Genomic DNA, 22037 nt, shown 5'->3' on the forward strand with positions numbered 1-22037 from the left:
TAATCCTACACGGGGCAATTTCATTTGAGCAGTCCCTAAAAAAAAAAAAAAAAAACTAACAATATATAACAAAAATAAAACTAATAAAAACAAATAAAACAGACTTAAGATTGTATTTTGTGCCCATTTTAGAAAACCACAGCAGTAGCAAAACTGTACTGAGGGTGAAAAGGATGTTTCTCCTCAGCACCTGTATCAGGATCCTGTGGAGCGCACGGAGTCATTTTAATCACATATGCAAATTTCCTGTTTGATTTTGAGTATAATTTTCAGACATAGGAAGTGAATGCAGCATTGAATCAGAGCCTTTCTTTACTTTTGATTTTGGTGCATTCAGGTGTCATCTGAACACAGGCTGTAATGCAGGTGAGCACTGAGCTGGCGCTACCAGCGAACCCCAGGATGATAGAAACAGGAAACCAATGCTTCATCTTTTCTCCCAGTCTCACCTTTGACCCTATCACTCTTGTAGAGGTTAATCTCTCCCTCGGCTTGGGCAGTGTAAGAGCGAACCACCACAAAATGTCTCCCGGGTACGGCGCTGTACAGCTTCCTCCTGGTTCCTACAGCCTCACCATGATTTCCGGGACTACCGGAGAAAACACAGCAGTTAGAGAGGAAACACAGAGTACACCTGCAGGGTGCAAACACTAAAGCAAGATTTAACAACCCGGTGAGCGGCATCAATTCAGTGCACATATTTTGATGACAATAGGATGTGTCATTGTTTTCAGCTGTTTTTATTAATCTAATTTCCCAATAATCCAGAAATTGCACCACAAAGGTGTCAAAAAGGAGCAGCAGGTACACTGGATCCCTCCATGATGATGCTGTCATTTGGTGTTTGCTGTAAATCTTCATAAAAGTTTGTATGTAAATGTAAAAAGGCAGGATGTGGGGGGAACCAGAGCCCAACTGATAATTTCAGCTATGAGCCTTTCACAAACATATCTGTATCGACATTATTTGTGACAATACAAAAACTTAGATTTCATTAAAAAAAGCAGAAAAACAGTCTGAGATGGGTCTTGAGATGGTGTCATTACAAAGTCTGTCCAGCAGAGGAGTCTCAAATGGTTTTGTTTACAATGCTGTCAAACATGGCTGGGACCCCCCGGTCAAATTACCTACAAGAAACAGAGGCAAAGCAACCAGCTGCCATTTACTGACAATCAGAGAAGACATTTTAAACTGCCAAGATACAAGTGGTTGCTAAGCTACCAGTTTGAAGGAGCAGAAACAGACGATAAATCTATTTTATTTAATTGATGAGGGATGTGTGACATTGACCGCCAATCCAAGTGAAAGCAGCATGATACACATTGGCTGGTTGATAATTATATTTCTATTTATTTACAATTAAGTTCATATTTAAACTGTCAATGTTCAACTCTCAATTACATTTCTTTGTCATAAGGGTTTGATAATTAAATGTTATGAACCATTACCATGTAATGCATATAACAACCCAAAGAGCGCCATCAATTCAGTACATATATTTTGATGAGAATAGGATGTGTCATTGTTTTCAACTGCTTTTTATGAATATAATTTCCAGCAATATACCAATATACGATACCAATATATATGTTGATATAACAGATATATTGGTATTGTAAAATTTTTAATCCTTAAAGTAGACCTGCATTGAAATAAATGCAGTCAGATCTTTGGACCAAAAAATGACTTATATTTACACATAAGAACCTTCTGAATGTAGTAAAGTAAATCTGCAAGCCCAGATCTGTCATTCAACGGAGAAATCTTCATTTAAAAACGACAAATTTACAGCTAAAATTTAGCTCAGTATCATAAAAAAAATCCATATCGGTCAGGCTCTGAAAAAAACCCCCCCTCAAAATTCAACCTGCATTTTGTCAGATGATGGATGTACATATACTCTGTGAGTGCCTTTCTAGTTATACTGGGCTCCTAAAAATCAAGAAAATGACAGGCTGATGTTATTATAAAGATTTTTGGCTCATGATGTCGCACTGTGGGACAAAGATCAGAGCCAAAAAATGTTTCTCTATCCTGAAAGTGAAAATGTCAGTCTGACTGTGTTTTCTTGCATTTTTGATTATTGGTTGGGTATGCAGATTATTTGGGTGTTTTTGTAAATGTTGTTATTCCAATTTCTTTGCTAGATACTTTGACTACTTTTTGAGATCTTCATTAGTTGGATCCTGTTTTTTTTCCTGTCTGTGCATCACTATGGTTTCTCCCTGCATGTGCACTGGTATGGTTTTTCTTTGTTCGTCTGTTTAGCCATTTGTCACAGTATATCAGTTCCTCATCTTTCTTAAATATGTTTTTAGATTATTTTTGTTTGTTTGTAGGTGAAGCAGTTTGTTAAAGCCATATCAAGTCTCTGTGCCATGTCTTATCATGGCATCATGCGTCTAGATCAAGAAGTACCATGTATCAATACCACATGAGTATCTTCCAAGCCTCTATCTCCACTCTTGTTAAATGAAGTAAACACAGAGATGGAAAATTTTGGAGTTCCTTGAATAGCCACTTGAGGCTCGCAACCAAAAGAAGTCACTTGTCATAGAAGCCCATGTTAAAATGCCCACCATTACAGGTGAAATAAACATGTTTACAGCCTGGTCAGTTTAAGAGATTTTAAAGCATAAAGTTTTGAATAATTAGTCATTTTGAGCGATAGATTGTGTGTTGGTTGAGGTGTGTCCTAAGCCCTGTTAGCAGAGAACGCTAGCAATGGCTATTAGGTTATTAGTTAGGTTAGCATTTTATTACAAATATTTATAATAATATGTCCTCTTCTGCGGATAACTGTACTAATGAACCATTTAAGATGTCTGTGCTCCAGTATTTTTGCCATGTGTGAAATTTTCGCATAATTTAATTTGCATGTTAACACTGTTAGCAGGTATCAGTGGCATTTTGATGTTAATTCCACCATTACTCCATCGCTACTGAGACAATAAGCTAATCGTAATTTTTAATACTCACACCAAAGCTACCCGTCATGAAAACCACAGCACAGTCCGCAAAAAAAAAAGCTCTGATAAAACACCCAAATCCAGGCTAACCTGTTAGCTTTAGCTTATTCGGTAACTCTGAGATGGTTTCTTGTTCAGGCTTTATTCATCTCGCCTAGGCCATGCAGAGTCCTGCCTATTTATGGGTTGATGGAGAGTTAGATGGAGTTAAGCACTGCCAATATGGAGATGCACAGAGCCGCATGGTTTGATATGATTTGAGCGTCAACACTCCTGTTCAAAAAACCTACGGGTGATGTCACAACATACGACTGACTGTATGGTATCTTAATTCATTGTAAAATCTTCACTGCTACAATCCAAGTCAAGGGTCCAAACCAGCCCAAGTATCCTCATCACGCCCAGTGCTCTTATCCCCACAGATCTCCACGCCATGCTCAGCCTCCTCATGCTACCTCAAGCTTCTACGCCAGGACAGATGTCCAGGTCACACTACACCACTGCAAGCATGCACACCCCATCACGTTTCGTCTCTATGCCAAGGATTCACACCATGACTCCACTTCAAATCTCAAGTCTGCTTCCCCCCCACACTACTTCCACATCAGCCCCGTCTCACATTTTTTTTTCGTGCCCCCGTTACAAAAAGTGCCCACTTTTCGTAACACGGTTTTTTATTTTGCTATTTATAATGTTCTCCTTATTCCAAGTCTAACCATAATCATAGCATAAGTGTGTACCCTCCCAAAACATTAACTATGACCCAGACCCTCCTTCACCCCACATTTTGTGCCCCCATCACGAAATGATTTTATACCCCCTTTTCGACAAACGCCCCGTATTCGTATCCCGGACATGAACCCATAGAGTAATGTACTTTTTACAACCCAGTCCCATGACCTGCTGTGAGACTGGGTTGTCCTCCACATCGTGTCACATCTCCTCACACACAACTGACACACTCCTCTTTAACAAATTCACCTCGTACACACGGGGATTCCTGCACTTGGTTTCAGTTGCTTGTTTGAGCACAAGGTCAACATCATTGCACATTAATTGCTTTAACAGAATACACCCAGTTAAATTTAAAAAGATCACATGAAGAGCTTCTCTGGTCTGCAGCATCTCTTTCTAAGCAGTTTGTGGCTGTTTTCTCACAGTCTCAGTTTGCTCAGTGTGTCACAAAACCAAAATGATCCTGAGCAGATATTCAGTCACATGTTATCCTTCAATAAGTGGAGCAGAGGAGCACGCATCCTGACCTACAGAGCTGCAGTGGCTTCTGGGTAGGAGAGAGACAGAGTGCCACCAGGACAGAGTGTAAGCAGTAAAGCAAGAAGCACAAAGAAAGAAGATGCGTTTGAAAAGCATCCATGTTTTACATGTGAAAAAAAAATGTAAAGTGTTTGATACTGGACAAAAATATAAAGAATAAGATTTGAATCAGCAACTGAAATAAATACACACAAGACAGGAAGGCAGATGGTGCATGGGTGATAATGTAGCCCCACTTAGTGGCCAATCTCTGTCATCACAACACACAGACTTGATTCTAAAGTAACACAAGACGGAAAATTGCTCATCCAATGTATTTCAATCCCTGATTAACAAGAAACTAAAAACAAAAAGCACAAAATTTAAAAAAACTACCCCCCGGCCCTCAAACAGCTGGCACAAGGAAATAAACAGACGTGCACTAAGAGAGTGCATACAATAGTAACTCTTTGATCTCCACCTAATATTTGTGATGTCACACAACAGGAATGCTAAAGAAATAAATAAAAGGAAAACAATGCCGCCATGCAGGTCCTGATGACCGCCAAAATTTTGTCCACTCTTCCCTGACACAAGGATAATCTGTAGTCAATCCCTCAACTCAATCAAACACTATTTGAGGAAATGGAACTTCGTCTTCTTCAGTCGGTTGCACAAGTAAGCTGGAGTACTACACGCATACAGTGCAAACCTCCGCCAACACTAGTTTCCAATTTCACAAGTTTTTACAAGGTTAAAGTCCTGTTAGAAGTGGCTTTCATTAAGTTAAAATATAATACAAAATATAGACAAATGGGCTTTTCAATGGTAATGTCAAATATCTGCTAAATACACAATATGGATCAAATGCAGATCAAACAGCCAATTTATTGAGAGTGCCACTTTGCACCTCAATGTCACACATGAGAGTGACTGAGGCAATTTTGATTCAGATATAATGCAAAATGTACACCAAATGGGCTTTTCAATATTAAATTCAAATGTCCACAAAATCCACAATCTGGATCAGATCTGGAACAAACTTTCTCAGGTGATAGTGTGTGCCAGTCTGCACCTCACTTTCAAATATGAGAGTGATTGGAGCATGTTTGATTTAGATATACATTAAATGGCATTTTCAATGATAAATTTAAATGGCCACAAACTCTGTGATCTGGATCAGATCAGGGTCAAACTTTGACAGCAGAAAAAAGCATATCATCCTACATAACACTCTCAGATACAAAAGAATTGTGATCTTTTTTGACAGTTATGAATTTTCGAAAATCCATTCAATGTGAAAGATAAGGATTTTTCAAGCTTTTTTGCTTGACTTTGACCTTTGACTGTGAAAAATGTAATCACTTCTTCCCTATCAGGATATGAATCTTTAGTAAAACTTTCATAATGATTTATTAAAGATTGTGGCTGTTCACAAACAGACAAACAAACATGGGCAAAAACCTAACCTCTTGGAGGTAATAACTAGAAGGCACTCAGAAAAATGTAAAACTGTTTTCTGTTTTCTTAACCAAATATTCAATTGGCTATAAAGTTTTAATTTTCAATTATAAATCCCATAATTCAAACCAAAAACATGAAGGCAATTAATGCCATTTTTCAACTTCAAGCTCCAGTTAAATTCCATCTGTCAAACAACTGAAAACATCCTTGCTGGAGATGAAAATAAGGACTGGATTTAAAGACAGCATAAAATATGAAAAAAAAAGCCAATGGCGTTGAATTTAGAAAATATGAATTAGCAAAATAAAACTGAGTCAGGTTTGAGAGTGCCTGAATGTCTTCAATATACGTCAGTTGAAAATGAAACTAAAGAGATATAAGCTTTAAAATGTCACAATTTCTTTCCTGACCCACAGAACATCTCTATCCACAAATTTAATCATAGTCAGTGGTCTATTTTTCCTTGCTGTGTCCAAACAGGAAGCTCGGGGTGGTAACATCATAAGTTAGTTATCAGAATGAATTAAAAATGTGAATGTCTGTCTTTTAGCTAGACTGTGTGCTGAAATTAATGACGCAGATGCAGAGACAGGCCCTGTGATAGGCCGGTGTTCTGTCCAGGGAGAACACTGGCTCTTGCCCTATGACTGCTGGGATAGGCTCCAACCCCCCACAGTGCATAAATAATATAAGCAGAAACAGAAAATGATTGAATAAAAGACAAAAATTACAAAAACAACAACAAAAACTATGGAACTAAGATTAGAAAGAGAATGAAAGAATGCCAGGGGAAGGAAGGTGGATGTTTTTTTTTGGTAAATGGGTCACCTTGTCCTGTGGACTGCGCTCCTGGTCAAAGCTTCGCGAGCCTCCAGAGCTCTAACCCCATTCAGCACAGAGTGAGACTGCTCACATCTTTTCTGAAGCAAAGCTGCAGACAAGAAGTGTCATTCTTCACAAACGACCAAATCACTGTAAACCAGTGCAGCTGCCTGCTGCATGGACAGGTGGTCGGCATCTAAACAGGCTCCCCCACTAGTGTTTGCACTGGGGAGGAGGATGGCATGACACCCACCAGGAAGAAAAACCTGACCTGTCAAAGGGTGGATGAACTCCTTGGGAATCATCATGCCTTTTATGTTTTAAATTTTTCTTAAATGTTTTAATGTATTTTTTGTTAATTTTTTTGTGTATTTATATTGTGTGTATACCCTGGGCATGGTTCTGCATCTGGAACTGTAGGTGGTCCTTCAGCCCACAGTTCATCCCTTTGGGAGTTGGTGCTTCAACCAGTGTAAAACATCTCACACATCTCCAAGACAAAAGTGAGCTGTAATTATGAAGGTCATGGGGGAAAGCCATTTGGAGCCTCATCATCCTGAGAAGAAGAAAGCACAGGAGAGCACCAAGGGTCTTGTTTTTGGAAACTGGTGGGTGGTGCAGTGCTGAGGGGTCACCCACTGCACAGTGGCGCCCAGGACCAAACCTGAGGCGGCTTATGCGGGGGGACACCTGGAACATCCTTTCACTCAGCTTGGCTGACCATCTTCTGCTGCCATTGAGGGAGCTTGGAAAAGTCCACAATACGGGAGCTGCACTGTCTGAAGTGCGAAGACCTGGAAGTGGCCAGATCTTTGGGGGTGGGTACACCTACTTTTGGTCTGGTCGCTCCAACAGTCAGCGTACAGAGGGAGTGGCAGTTGCTGTGACACACCAGCTCCTTCGGGTGGTGCTGGATGTTTCCCCCTATCAGTGAGTATATTATGAGGCTCAGACTCAAACATTCTGTTGTCTCAGTCTATGCTTCGACTGCGATAAGTGATAAGTTTAATTCATAGCTTCACTGTTGATGACTGCCGCAGAGGGGAAAACTTACTGGTCATGGGTGATTTTAATGTGACCACTGGCACTGACCGGGCTGGTCATGAGGACTCCATTGGTCTGCATGGATACAGTAACCATGGCAGAAATGGTGCAGTGCTCCTTGACTTTGCAAAAAGCTCAGGCTTGTGAGCTGCTGGATCCTGGTTTCAGTGTCCAGACATACACCTCTGGACATGGTATTCTAATTCCAGCAGTGTTGCCAAGGTGATTAACCATGTTCTTGTGGGAAAATGCTGAGAATTCTGCAGAACTGCAGGGTCTACAAAACTGCCCGGTTTGTATTCCAACCACAGACTTGTTGAGGCTTCCCTGAGGATTCAGTTGAAGTCTCGCAGGATACTGCCTGCTCAGTGCCCAAACTGAAATCTGGTCAGACTTCAAGATCAGACTGCTTCCCAGGAACTGGCATACAGTTTGGCTGGAGGACTTGTGCTTAAAAGTTGACATACCCTGGCAGATTTTTTTTTTCCCCAGAGAATATGAATAATAACACAAAACCTTTTTTCTCACTCATGGTTAGTGGTTGGGTGAAGCCATTTATTGTCAAACAACTGTTTTTACTCTTTAAATCATAATGACAAGATAAACTACCCAAATGACCCTGATCAAAAATTGACATACTCCTGTTCTTAATACTGTGAATTGCCACTTTTAACGTCAATGACAACTTGGAGTCTTTTATTGTAGTTGTGGACGAGGCTCTCTGATGGTAAAGCTGCCACTGAATACAATCCCAATTCCAATGAAGTTGGGACGTTGTGTAAAATGTAAATAAAAACAGAATACAATGCTTTGCAAATCCTCTTCAAACTATACTGAACAGAATACACCACAAAGATATTTAATGTTCAAACTGATAAACTTTATTGTTTTTGTGCAAATATTTGCTCATTTTGAAATAGATGCCTGCAACACATTTTCAAAAAAGCTGGGGCAGTGGTATGTTTACCACTGTGTTACATCACCTTTCCTTCTAACAACACTCAATAAGTGCTTTGGAACTGAGGTCACTCACGATTGGGTATAAAAGGAGCATCCCCAAAAGTCTCAGCCGTTCACAAGCAAATAAGGGGCGAGGATCACCACTTTGTGAACAACTGCATGAAAAAATAGTCCAACAATTTAAAAAAAATGTTTGTCAAAGTTCAATTGCAAGAAATTTAGGAATTCCATCATCTACAGTCCATAATATAATCAGAAGATTCAGAGAATCTGGAGAACTTCTACATTTAAGTGGCAAGGCCGAAAACCAACATTGAATGCCCGTGACCTTTCGTTCCTCAGGCAGCACCGAGGAGCGAATATATATATATATATATATATATATATATACATATATATATATATATATATATATATATATATATATATATATATATATATATATATATATACTCACACACACATATATATACACACACACAAAACCCCAATTCCAATGAAGTTGGGATGCTGTGTGAAGTGTAAATAAAAATAGAATACAATGATTTGCAAATCCTCTTCAACCTATATTCAATTGAATACACCACAAAGACAAGATATTTAATAAAAAAGAAAAATAACTGGTGCAACACAGGAATAAGTGCCAGGAAATTTAATTTTTGCTCTACAAGATATTTAATGTTCAAACTGATAAACTTTATTGTTTTTGTGCAAATATTTGCTCATTTTGAAATGGATGCCTGCAACACGTTTCAAAAAAGCTGGGACAGTGGTATATTTACCGCTGTGTTACATCACCTTTCCTCCTGACAACACTCAAACGTTTGGGAACTGAGGACACTAAATTTTGAAGCTTTGTAGGTGGAATTCTTTCCCGTTCTTGCTTGATGTACGACTTCAGTTGTTCAACAGTCCGGGGTCTCCATTGTCGTATTTTGCGCTTCATAATGCGCCACACATTTTCAATGGGCGAAAGGTCTGGACTACAGGCAGGCCAGTCTAGCACCCGCACTCTTTAACTACAAAGCCACGCTGTTGTATCATGTGCAGAATGTGGCTTGGCATTGTCTTGCTGAAATAAGCAGGAACGTCCCTGAAAAAGACGTTGCTTGGGTGGCAGCATGTGTTGCTCCAAAACCTGGATGTACCTTTCAGCATTGATGGTGCCATCACAAATGTGTAACTCTAACACACCCTCATACCACTACAGATGCTGGCTTTTGAACTTTGCGCTGGTAACAATCTGGATGGTCTTTTTCCTCTTTTGTCTGGAGGACATGGTGTCCATGATTTCCAAAAACAATTTGAAATGTGGACTCATCAGACCACAGAACTGTGTTAACTGACAATGATTTTCTGAAGTGTTCCTGAGCCCACACGGTAAGATCCTTTACACAATGATGTTGGTATTTAATGCAATGCCAACTGAGAGATCAAAGGTCACGGGCATTCAATGTTGGTTTTCGGCCTTGCCACTTATGTGTAGAAAGTTCTCCAGATTCTCTGAATCTTCTGATTATATTATGGGCTGTAGATGATGGAATCCCTAAATTCCTTGCAATTGAACATGGAGAAACATTGTTCTTAAACTGTTGGACTACTTTTTCACACATTTGCTCACAAAGTGGTGGTCCTTGTCCCATCTTTGCTTGTGAATGGGTGAGCTTTTTGGGGATGCTCCTTTTATACCCAATCATGACACTCACAATTAGTCTCCTCAGTTCCCAAATGCTTATTGAGTGTTGTTGGAAGGAAAGGTGATGTAACACAGTGGTAAACATACCACAGTCCCAGCTTTTTTAAAACGTGTTGCAGGCATCCATTTCAAAATGAACAAATATTTGTACAAAAACAATAAAGTTTATCAGTTTGAACATAAAACATCTTGTCTTTGTGGTGTATTCAATTGAATATAGGTTGAAGAGGATTTACAAATCATTGTATTCTGTTTTTATTTACATTTCACACAATGTCCCAACTTCATTGGAATTGGTCATCAGTTATGAAGAAATACAAACAGTATGGCACTCTATGGTAAATCTGCATGGAGCAGATAGTTCTCAAAACTGAGTGACTGTGCAAGAAAGCGAAAAGTGAGGAAAGCCACCAAGACACCCAGGCAACCCAGAAGAAGTTATAGGCTTATGTGGCTGTGACTGACGAAATTGTGCACAGTGTAAATTTTGCATCACCGCTCAGCTTCATAGTGGAGTAGAGCGGAGAAGGATATTTTTTCACCAAAACAGATCAAATCTCGGCTTGCATCTCAGATGTACCTTCTGGCAATTTGTAGCTAAGATTTCAGGTCTTCTTTTTAAGAAAATCCTCCTCTTCCACTTCATCATGAAGCTGTATAAATGGTGACACAAAATGCACAGGGAGTTGAAAAAGTGGGCTGTGATTGCCCTGAGAATGGACAAGGATGTGTGATCAGGTGACCATCTGTGGTCAACCTGCTTACAGAGGAATCAAAGCATTTTGTCCTTCCAGGCCTAGACCTCATCCCACTGCAGTTATGACAGAAGACACTTCAGTTATGACAGATACCTCTACTGCACTGTCATGTTATAAGCTGTCAAGCTCCAAGGATTTGTTGCACTGGAGCTGAGCTCCTCTCGGTGTGTGGAGATGGTGTTTCTGGGCACTGCAAGCAATTTTTGTTTTAATTTGGCTGACAGATCTCATCCAAGCAGTTTGGAAGAAAGGACTAAAATCTGAAACGGAAAGGGTGATTGTATGGATTGCAAAAACTACAAAAAACTGCCAGTGAAGGTGCCTGTCTGGGTTTCAAATTGTCCAAGATCAAGATTTGTGTATTTCATGACTTGCTGGACCCAGCGATCAGAAGTGTATCCATATGTGGTGAAAGGGTTGAAATTGTAAAGACATTCACTTTTCTCTAAAATAAAAAAAAGATAAGATACGGCAAAAATGAGTAAATACCTTATATATCTGGGATCGGGTTGCGGGGGTAACAGCTCTAGCTGGGGACCCCAGCCTTCCCTTTCCCGGGCCACACTGACCATCTCTGACTGGGGGATCCCAAGGCGTTCCCAGGTCAGTGTGGAGATATAAACTCTCGACCTAGTCTTGGGTCTTCCCTGGGGTCTCCTCCCAGATGGACATGCCTGGAACTCCTCCCTAGGGAGGCACCCAGGGGGCATCCTTACCAGATGCCCGAACCACCTCAGCTGGATCCCTTCAACGTGACAGAGCAGTGGCTCTACTTCGAGCTTCCCATAGATGGCCAAGCTTCTCACCCTATCTCTAAGGGAGACACCAGCCACCATCCTAAGGAAACCCATTTTGGCCACTTGTACCCGCGATCTAGTTCTTTCGGTCATGACCCAACACTCATGGCTATAGGTGAGAGTAGGTAGATCGAGTAGATCCAGTAGATCGAGAGCTTCGCCTTTTGGCTCACCTTCCTTTTCGTCACAACTGTACGGTAGAGTGAATGCAATACCGCCCCTGTTGCACCAATTCTCCAGCCAATCTCACACTCCTTTGTAAATGGTAAATGGACTGCATTTATATTGCTCTTTTCCATCTGCATCAGACGCTCAAAGTGCTTTACACATCAATGCCTTACATTCACTGCGATGTCAGGCTGCAGCCATGCAAGGCACCCACTACACACCGGGAGCAACTAGGGGATTAAGGACCATGCCCAAAGGCCCTTAGTGGTTTTCCGGTCAGGCTGGGGTTTGAACCGAGGATCCTCTGGTCTCAAGCCCAATGCTTAACCCTAGATCATCACCTCCCCTAATATATTTTTCCCCTCACTCATGAACAAGACCCTGGGGTACTTGAACTCCTTCACTTGGGGCAAGGCCACATTCCCTACCTGGAGTAGGCAATCCATCGGTTTCCTGCTGAGAACCATGGCCGCAGATTTAGAGGTGTTCCCAGCTGCTTCACACTTGGTTGCAAACTGATCCAGTGAGTGTTGGAGGTCACAGGCCAATGAAGCCAACAGGAACAAATCATCTGCAAAAGCAATGATGAGATCCTGAGTCAACCAAACTGGAAACCCTCCACCCCCCGACTACACCTTGATATCCTGTCCATGAATATCACAAACAGGATTGGTGACAAGACGCAGCCCTGGCAGAGGCCAACCCCCACCGGAGTCACAAGTCCACCTTAGTGCCAAGCACCCGAACACAGCTCTTGCTTTGTGAGTGCAGAGACTGGATGGCCCTGAGAAGGGACCCCCTCAGTCCATACTCCCACAGCACCTCCCACAGTATCTCTAGGTTTACCCGATCATACGCCTTCTCCAAGTCCACAAAACACATGTAGACTGGATGGGCATACTCCCAGGCACCCTCCAGGATCCTTGTGAGATTGAAGAGCTGGTCGGTTGTTCCAGGACGGAACCTGCATAGTTCCTCTTCAATCATAGAATTGACTATTGGCTGAACCCTCCTTTCCAGCACCCTGGAGTAGACTTTACCAGGGAGGCTGAGTAGTGTGATGTGTCTGTAATTGGCACACACTCTCTGGTCCCCCTTTTCAATTATGTGGACCACCAACCCAGTTTGCCACTGCTTAGGCACTGTCCCAGACCTCAACGCAATGTTGAAGAGATGTAACATCCAAGACAGTCACTCCACACCGAGCCTTCAGCATTTCAGGACGGATCTCATCAACCCCCGGGGCCTTGCCACTGTGGAGTTGTTTGACTACTTCAGTGACTTCCTTTAGGGAAACTGATGAAAATCCTCCTTCAGCTTCCAGCTCTTCCCCTACTATAGAGGGTGCTCCAGTCTGATGCAGGAGTTCCCCAAAGTGTTCCTTACAGCACCAGATAACATCTTCAGTTGAGCTCAACAGAATCCCATATTACTGTAGACAGCTTGGATGGTTCAGTTGTCCCCTCCTGGGGTGCTTCACCATCCGCCAGAAGCACCTTGGTGCAGGCTGAAAGTCCTTCTCCATGGTTGCTTCGAACTCCTCCCACACCCGCTGCTTTGCCTCCTGCACAGCAGAGGCTGCTGCCCTTCGGGCCTGTTGGTACCTTGAACTGCCTCCAGAGTCCTCAGAGATAACATATCCCGGAAGGACTCCTTCTTCAGTTGGACAACTTTCCTGACCACCGGTGTCCACCACAGTGTTCGAAGCAGGCACCTAAGCCACAGCTCCATGCTGCAGCTTCAGCAATGGAAGCCTTGAACAATGCCCATTCTGGTTCAATGCCCTCAACCTCTACAGGGATGCAAGAAAAGCTCCGCCGAAGGTGTGAGTTGAAGATCTGTCAGACAGTGGGCTTCTGTAGATGTTCCCAGGTCACCCTCACTCTCTGTTTGGACTTACCAGGTCTGTCCAAAGTCCTCTGTCCGCCGAGGCCCTCAACTTTCACTGCCACCTATGGGACAGTGCACCTGACACCAGCGGTTCCCCCTGTGGGTGGTGAGCCCACAGGGTGGAGATGGAAGGTCCACGTTGACTTTTTGGGCTGTACCCTACTGGGCTCCATTGCAAGCCCAACCACAAGGCACTCGCTGATGGGCTTTACACCCAGGCCTGGCTCCACATGGGGGCCCCGCGCTTCCTCCAGGCCAGGTCACATTTCCTCTGCCTCGTTTTTTCACTGTGTCTTGTGAAGTCATGTTTATAGTTGAGGCAAATTTGACAAATATATTAATTCTAGTCTCACCGTCTTTCTTACGTCAAATTACTTTCCATGACGAGACTATGACTATGACTTTAGGAAACGTTAACAGAATGTTCTGGGAATGTTTGGATGAAACATATCTTTAGGTGACTTTATGTAACATTACCAGAATGGGAACCAAAAAGAAACTTTCCTTAAAAACATTCCCAGAATGTTAGGGCTAACGTTACTTTCAAACATTCTGGGAACAAAAAAGAAACTTTCCTCCAAAACATTCCGAGAACATTACAGCTAATGTTATATCATTTTGCAAACTTTATTTTGTTAGCTGGGTATAGACTGAAAAATCACACATTTGATATCCTGTAAATAATAATAATTATAACAACAGTTGGACTTTCCCAGGAACAAAGCACTAAATAAGTAAACTGTACTAATAAAATACAGTACGTGGAATGAATGTAAAAGGATTTTTGGACACTGTAGTCTTTGCTGGGAAGAGCAAGTATTAATACAGTGAATCAGTGCACTGCATGATGTTTGAAGGTTGTGTTTATGTGAAAACTTTAAAAACAATGCAATGCTAAAATACCCTCGGCCGTATGAGCATGTAGCTTTTAACGGCATCTGCAGGAGGGTGTGTGTGTGCGCATACATGAGCTTTGGAAAAGACCAGAAGTTACCTTTGACCGCGTGTGATGCGCGTACACACTGACATCCACGTGATGGCTTGTAGATCACTCCAGAGGTGTTATCAGGTTACACAAACAGTGTTTTCAGTTTTAGAAGTGTTTATTTCTCTTTTACTTAATATATGAGAAACATGTTTGAATTACACAGAAACACAGCAGTTTCGGAGCGGATTCCGACATGTTAGAATAGCAGCCAGGGAGAGACCAGCCAGTGATGTCATGGTGCCTCTCTATTCTGATTGGATGTCACTGTGTCCTTCCCAGAATCCGCCCAAAAACAAAAGTGAAGTTGCAGGATTCATGCTGTCAGAGCAGAACAATAGCAAACAGGATCTGACCTTTTGACCTCTTAAAATAGGTCAAGGTTAGCCATCTCTGAACTTGCCCAAGGTTTGTGTCCCAAGGACGTGCCCTGTGAATGTGAAGACCCTGGCAGTAATAGGACTGGACTTATGCTGAGCACAGACAGACGGACGGATGGACGGACAGACGGACAGACGGACGCAAAGCCTTTGCAGTACCCGATGGACATATTTTAGCCTCGGGTGAAAATGTATGAATCATGTCCAGAGTTCTGATTTACAGGTTCATCAAAACAGATCTTGACAATTCAGCAAAAACTCAACACGACATGTTTTTGGTGACAAGCAGTCACTAGCACATTTTAAAAGTCAACCTGCCATCAGTCTTCACTCATAACAAGATCTGTCAATCACAATGTGGCTGTCGACTGTATGTTTCAGAACTGATCATAACGTCTCGGAGGTTTGAGACAGCATCAGTCCGTCCTGACACCGGACGTGTCTCATCTCTCCCTGGATGGAGATGGGAAATAGTTGCCATGACAGCACAGGACTGATTGACAGCATCCACTGTGTGTGTACGCGTGTGGGCTCACATGTGCATACATGTTGAATTCTAACAAATGACATGTCAAGTGGGTACATGAGAATCACACACAGAGTCAGTCATGTTTGTGGGTGGAGGGAGGACGACATTACGGGAAGGAGGAGAAAGAGAAAAATGAGTGCGAGCAGAGAAAGTGTCAAAATGTTGAATTTTAAAGGGCAACTCTGTGGGAAACCCTGGACAAGACAGCGAAAGTTCAAACGTGTCATCACTGACACCAAAGAGGTTCTGCTTTCACCCTCTTCTGTTTGTTCGCAGTTACTCAAGAACTAATGAACCGATTTTCACCAATCACGATAAAAAGGTCAAGATAAGCCTGGAATAAATGCTGGGACACAGACAAATAAAATGGTGGAGCTAGAAATACATAAAAAAAAGAAAGAAAGCGAGAAAGAAGGATTTCAATTTTTAAAGTTGCCATTTCACACAATGAATTTATAATTGGAGTGAAATGATAATGCTCTATGTTGTGTTTAAAGGTCTTTAAGCGCCTGCTCCCGTTAGGGGTCACCACAGCAGATCAACAGTTTTCATCTCACCCTGTCCTCTGCATCTTCATGTGTCACTCCAATCACCTGCATGTCCTCCCTCAGAACATCCATAAACTTCCTCTTTGGCCTCCCCCTTCTCCTCCTGCCTGGTGGTTCCATCCTCAGCATCCTTCTCCCTGTATACCCTGGGTCCCTCCTCTGCATATGTCCAAACCATCTCAGTCTCGCCTCTGACTTTGTCTCCAGACCTTCCTACCTGAGCTGTCCCTCTGATACGTTCATTCCTAATCGTGTTCATTCTCGTCACCCCGAAAGAGAATCGCAACATCTTCAGCTCTGCTTTCTGTCTTTTTGTTAGTGCCACCACCTCTAACCCATACAACATAGCTGGTCTCACAACTGTCTTGTAGACTTTCCCTTTCATTCTTGCAGATATTTGTCGGTCACAAATCACTCCTGCCACCTTTCTCCACCCACTTTACTCTGCCTGCACTCTCTTATTTACCTCTCTACCAAACTGTCCATTACTTTGGACAGTTGATCCCAAGAATTTCAACTCATCTATCTTCATCACCTCTGCTCATTGTAACCACACTACTCCACCAGGTTCGGTCTCACTCACACACATGAGTTATTCTTGCTCCAACTAACTTTCATTTCCCTTCTCTCCAGAGCATATCTCCGCCTCTCCAGGCTACTCTTAACATGCAGATCGCAATGTCATCTGCAAACATCATAGTCCATGGAGATTCCTGTCTGGTCTCATCTGTCAACCTGCCCATCATCATTATGAACAAGAAACAACTCAGAATTGATCCTTGATGTAATCCCACCTCTACCGTAAATGAATCTATAATTTCTACTGTGCTTCTCACTGTTGTCACACTGTCACTGTACATATCTTGCACCACCATCATATACTTCTCGACCACTCCAGACTTCCTCATACAATACCACAACTCTTCTCTTGGCATCCTGTAATAAGGTTACTCTAAATCCACAAACACACAATGTAACTACTACCATCAGCACTCTTTGAGCAAACATTGCATCTGTGATGCTTTTTCTCAGCATGAAGCCATGTTGCTGCTCACAGATCTTTACCTTTCTAAGCCTAACGTCTACTATTCTTTCCCATAACTTTATGCTGTGGCTAATAAACTTTATGTCTCTGTAGTTACTACAGCTCTGCAGTAACTACACAGTAACTGCTCTTGTCTTTAAAAATAGGAACCAACACACTTCTTCAATATTCCTCAGGCATCCTCTCACTTTATCAACCAATCTGGTTGAAAACGCCACTGTCATCTCTCCTAAAATATTTCCATGTCTCCAATGGAATGTCATTTGGACCAACTGCTTTTCCACTCTTCATCCTCTTCTTAGCTGCCCTTGCTTCATCCTTACTAATCTCTTGCACTTCCTGATTTACTCTCTTCACATCATCCAGATCTCTCTCTCTCATTTTTGTCATTCATCAGCTCCTCAAAATCTCCCCTCCAACTTCTCAACACACTCCTCACTTACCAGCACATTACCATCTGCATCCTTTATCAACCAAACCTGCTGCACATTCTTTCCAGGTCAGTCCCTTTGTCTGGCCAATCAGTGCAAGTCCTTTTCTCCATCCTTAGTGTTTAACTTCATGCACAACTCACTGTAGACCTTTTCCTTAGCCCGTTACTTCTCTTTTCACCTTACGCAGCATTTCCACCACCACCACCACCACCAAGTCTCCTTGTCTTCCTTCCAATATCCAGATGTCACATCCAGTACCTTCCTAGCTATCTCCCTTGCCACATCTGCAGTACTTTTCCAGTTGTCCAAAATTGCTTCAACTCCATCCAGTGCCTCTCTCACCTGCTCCCTGAATTTCACACAACATTCTTCCTCCTTCAGCTTCCGTCAGCTGATCCTTTTTTGAGCTCTGACACTCTTCCTCTTCTTCACGTCTAAAGTCATTCTACAAACCACCATCCGATGCTACACGCTCCCCTGCCACCACCTTACAGTCTCTTCTGTTTGGTTGTATCTCCTACTAAGAATGTAGTCCACCAGTGTGCATATTCCTCCACACACACACACACACACACACACACACACACACACACACACACACACACACACACACACACACACACACACACACACACACACACACACACACACACACACACACACACACACACACACACACACACACACACACACAAAGAGAAAAATTGACAAACATGAACTCTTATAGAAATGTTGAGATAAATAATAAAATGTAAATTAGTCAAGTGTAAAATAGGAAATATACTCTAAAACAGGGCTTTTCAACTCCAGACCTTCAGGGCTGGTGTCCTGCAGCTTTTAGATGTGTTTCTGGTCCAACACACCTGAATCAAATGGCTGAATTACCTCTTCAGTATGCAGTCAAGTTCTCCAGAGTGCTACTAATGACCTCATCAATTGACTAAAAGTTGCAGGACACTGGCCCTGGAGGACTGGAGTGAAAAGCCCTGTCCCAAAATGTACACAATGTAAAGAGCCACAAAACATAGTTGACCTTTAAAATGAATGAACAAAGATAACACAGCTTATAATGTTTGTTTCTGTATACAGTTCAACTATATGTTTTTAATTGTTCTTTTTGTTTTCTTTTTATAACTCCAAATCAGAAAATTTAGGATGATATGAAATATGTGGGGGGGGGGGGGGGGGGGGACCCCATAATGATCCTGACATTTACTTTGACTTGACTTCTACTTGCAGCAGACTCTGTGAAACCTGCATGTTTCATGTTTTGTGAGGTCATCTTTATTTTATTTAATAGATATCCATTCCTATATTTAAGGCCTGCAGCATTTTCCAAGAAAAAAGGTTGGGACGGGGCAGTTTATTCTAAATGTAAGAATTAATTAATCATTTTTACAGCCAGTTTTCTTGAGAAATGTCAGGGGATGAATACATGAACATTTCCAAGTCAATGGATATTTATTTGACTTCATTTCCATCAATCATTCATAAATACAAATAGTGTGGTACTTTATGGTAAATTTGTGTCAGGTCGGCAGTTCTCAAAAACTAAATGTCCATGCTGGAAGAAGACAAGTGAGGCACCAAGACACAACTCTGGAAGAACCTTTGGTTTCTGTGGGTGCGAGTGGAGAAACTGGAAATACAGCAACATTTTTATTTTTCTCATCATTTTATATACAGTCCCAACTTTTTTCTGATTTGTGGTTGTCTTCTGTCAACCTGGTCTCACGGCAAGTCGTGATTACAGCAGCATAATATATACATTAAGCTATTGGTCCGTGATATTGTGACGAAAAGCGCCTCATTTTCGTAATGACAGCACAAATTCATTCTAATTCATTCTGTGATGAAGGCATGAAACTAAAAGTGAAGCGGGGGGTGGGGTGTCGGGGGTGGTTATGGTTAGGGTGGGGGGAAAGAGTAAGATTAGGTTATGGTTAAGGTTGGGGTCGGAGTAGGGTTAGGAATAATGAGTTAAAAAAAACCCCCGTCACAAAAATTTGACTCATTTCGTCACGGGAGCACGGGAAAAAAAAAAGTGAGACTGGGCTGCTTCTGTTGCATTCCTGAAATTACAGAACTACTATAAAGAAAAGTGTTAACATTTTATTGTTTTTTTAAAACTTTGTAGAATGAATGTAAACACCAAACTCTTATAAAGAAGGAAAAAATACACAAACGTGCAGGAAAACTGATGTAATATGAACAGAACAATGCAGGCTGATTTGACTCCCCATGTTTTTTTTTTTTTTTTAAATAAGAATAAAATAAGAGAAAACTTACTTTAAAATAAATAAAACATATAGCTGCAGCCTAATAACTTTGAAAAATAACAAATTAGCAGCTTCTATTTTTATTCTGACTGGAGTACATTTTAGTGTGAAGATAGAATTCATCCTGTTTTTCTCCTCAGTCACGTTTTGTGCTTGAACATAAAACAACTACATTAACTCACGATTTAAAATAAATAATTTTTAAAAATGAAAGCTTTTTAAAGTTCAGAGTTTTCACCTGCTTAATGTGCTTAATGTGAGAACTTAATTGAGACACTGCTCCGTTCACCCCCCCGCACTCTCCCTGCCTGTGTGAGCGAGCAGAGCAGCTCCGCGCACACACAGACACACAGAGAGCTTGTTTGAAAAACTCTGCAAGCAGTCCATGGCTTTCTCTGCAGTCTTTTTCGATAATTGACTGTCCAAATCAAGGTTGGATGGCTCGCTATCCAAAACTCTGTTGTAATCTCTGAATGGTTCAGCTATTTATGGCACAAGTTTGAAAAAAAAAAAACCCATCAGACTTGTGAACACTTTTAAACACAAGCCCGACAAGATTTTTAACTAGGCATCTGTCTAGCAGGGGAAAATATCTACTAGACATAGGCCAAAAATTACTGGCCCGCGACCTTGGACCAGTAGATTTCTCTACCCCTGTTAATCTGTCTTTTCCAAAAATAAAGAATATTTACATGAGATTATACTCGTAAATGGGTTTGTTAAAATAGAGCAGATTCCATCCATGAAGTGCCTTGGGTGTTTTAGCATAAATAGATTTCATTGCCCTAACCTAAATGTCCTTTTTCCTGAGACATTCAGTCTGCAAGGACTTGTGGACATCTTGCAGCAGGTCTTTAAACAGTGTGAAGACGTCTGTCTGCAGGAAACCTTCACCTCTTTTGACTTTTTCAAGTTTTTATTGATTTCCTGATATCAAATCCCCAAAATTCAGATTTAAATAATACCATTAAAAAGGTGCTCTTGGGCAAAAGTCCACAATGTGACATGCACTCACCGGCCACTTTATTATTAGGTACATCTTGCTACTACTGGGTTGGACCCTCTTTTGCCTTTAGAACTGCCTTAAATCTGTTGTGTGGGCCGCTGAAGAGGAGGTACTGCTGGCCCACCATCACCAGAGGGCGCCCTGCCTGGAGTGCGGGCTCCAGGCACCAGAGGGCGCCGCCGCCTCACGGGAGCAGCCTCGGTGACAGCTGTCACCCATCACCTGAGACAGCTGACGGCAATCATCAGTGGGGTATATCAGCAGGACGGCATCTCCACCTCATTGCCGAGATATCGTTTCTACCAGAGAGGTAACATATCAAAGCCTACTGAGTACACAGTTTTGACTGAGCTAGTTATTGGTTTACTGTTCCAACGAGAGGTGGAGGTACCTTTCCTGCCGTTCGGAGTTCTGGGTGCAAACGCGCCCCCATCTAACTGTTCTTTTTCCCTCGCCAGCAGTACCAGGTCCGACACGCGGAGGCAGTGGCCACCTGGGAGTTCGGGACTTGGCGGCTCCAGTATTCCCGGGGTCCTGTGGCGGAGGAAGCCGTGTGGTTCCGGTCTTACCTTGGAGAGGCGTCTCCTATCTTCGAGCCTGCCCACACGACACCTTTGTGTATTGACTTTTGTCCATTTCTGTAATTGGTTGTATTCGTTGTGCACATTCACAACAGTAAAGCGTTGTTATTTTGACTTACTCCATTGTCCGTTCATTTGCGCCCCCTGTTGTGGGTCCGTGTTCCTACACTTTCCCAACAGGATATCTCGGCCAGCGTCATGGATCCCGAGGGGCGTCAACCGGCTGTTGAACGGCCAATGGAAGAACAAGGCGCACAGGCGTCCACAGGAGGGGTAATCGGTGAGTTGCAGCGGATCCTCACCGCTTTCACGACTCGGTTAGACTTGATGGCCGAGCAGAACGCCCTCCTGAACCGCAGGGTGGAGGCTCTCGCCGCGCAGGTGGAAGCGCGCCCTCCGGGCGCCGCTGCGGCTCTCCCTCCCGTAGA

At 42.3% G+C, this 22037-nt stretch overlaps 1 protein-coding gene across 1 annotated transcript in view; it reads right to left on the bottom strand.

The window, feature by feature from the left end:
* shank2b (SH3 and multiple ankyrin repeat domains 2b) overlaps positions 1-22037 on the bottom strand; it is a 618688-nt gene that overhangs the window by 333436 nt on the left and 263215 nt on the right. The window contains exon 11 of the mRNA XM_034184578.1: positions 450-589. Coding sequence (XP_034040469.1) covers positions 450-589 — 140 coding nt within the window. The remainder of the gene's footprint in view (positions 1-449; positions 590-22037) is intronic.

This window comes from Thalassophryne amazonica, chromosome 2, assembly GCF_902500255.1.
Source record: "Thalassophryne amazonica chromosome 2, fThaAma1.1, whole genome shotgun sequence".
Classification (NCBI taxonomy): domain Eukaryota; kingdom Metazoa; phylum Chordata; class Actinopteri; order Batrachoidiformes; family Batrachoididae; genus Thalassophryne; species Thalassophryne amazonica.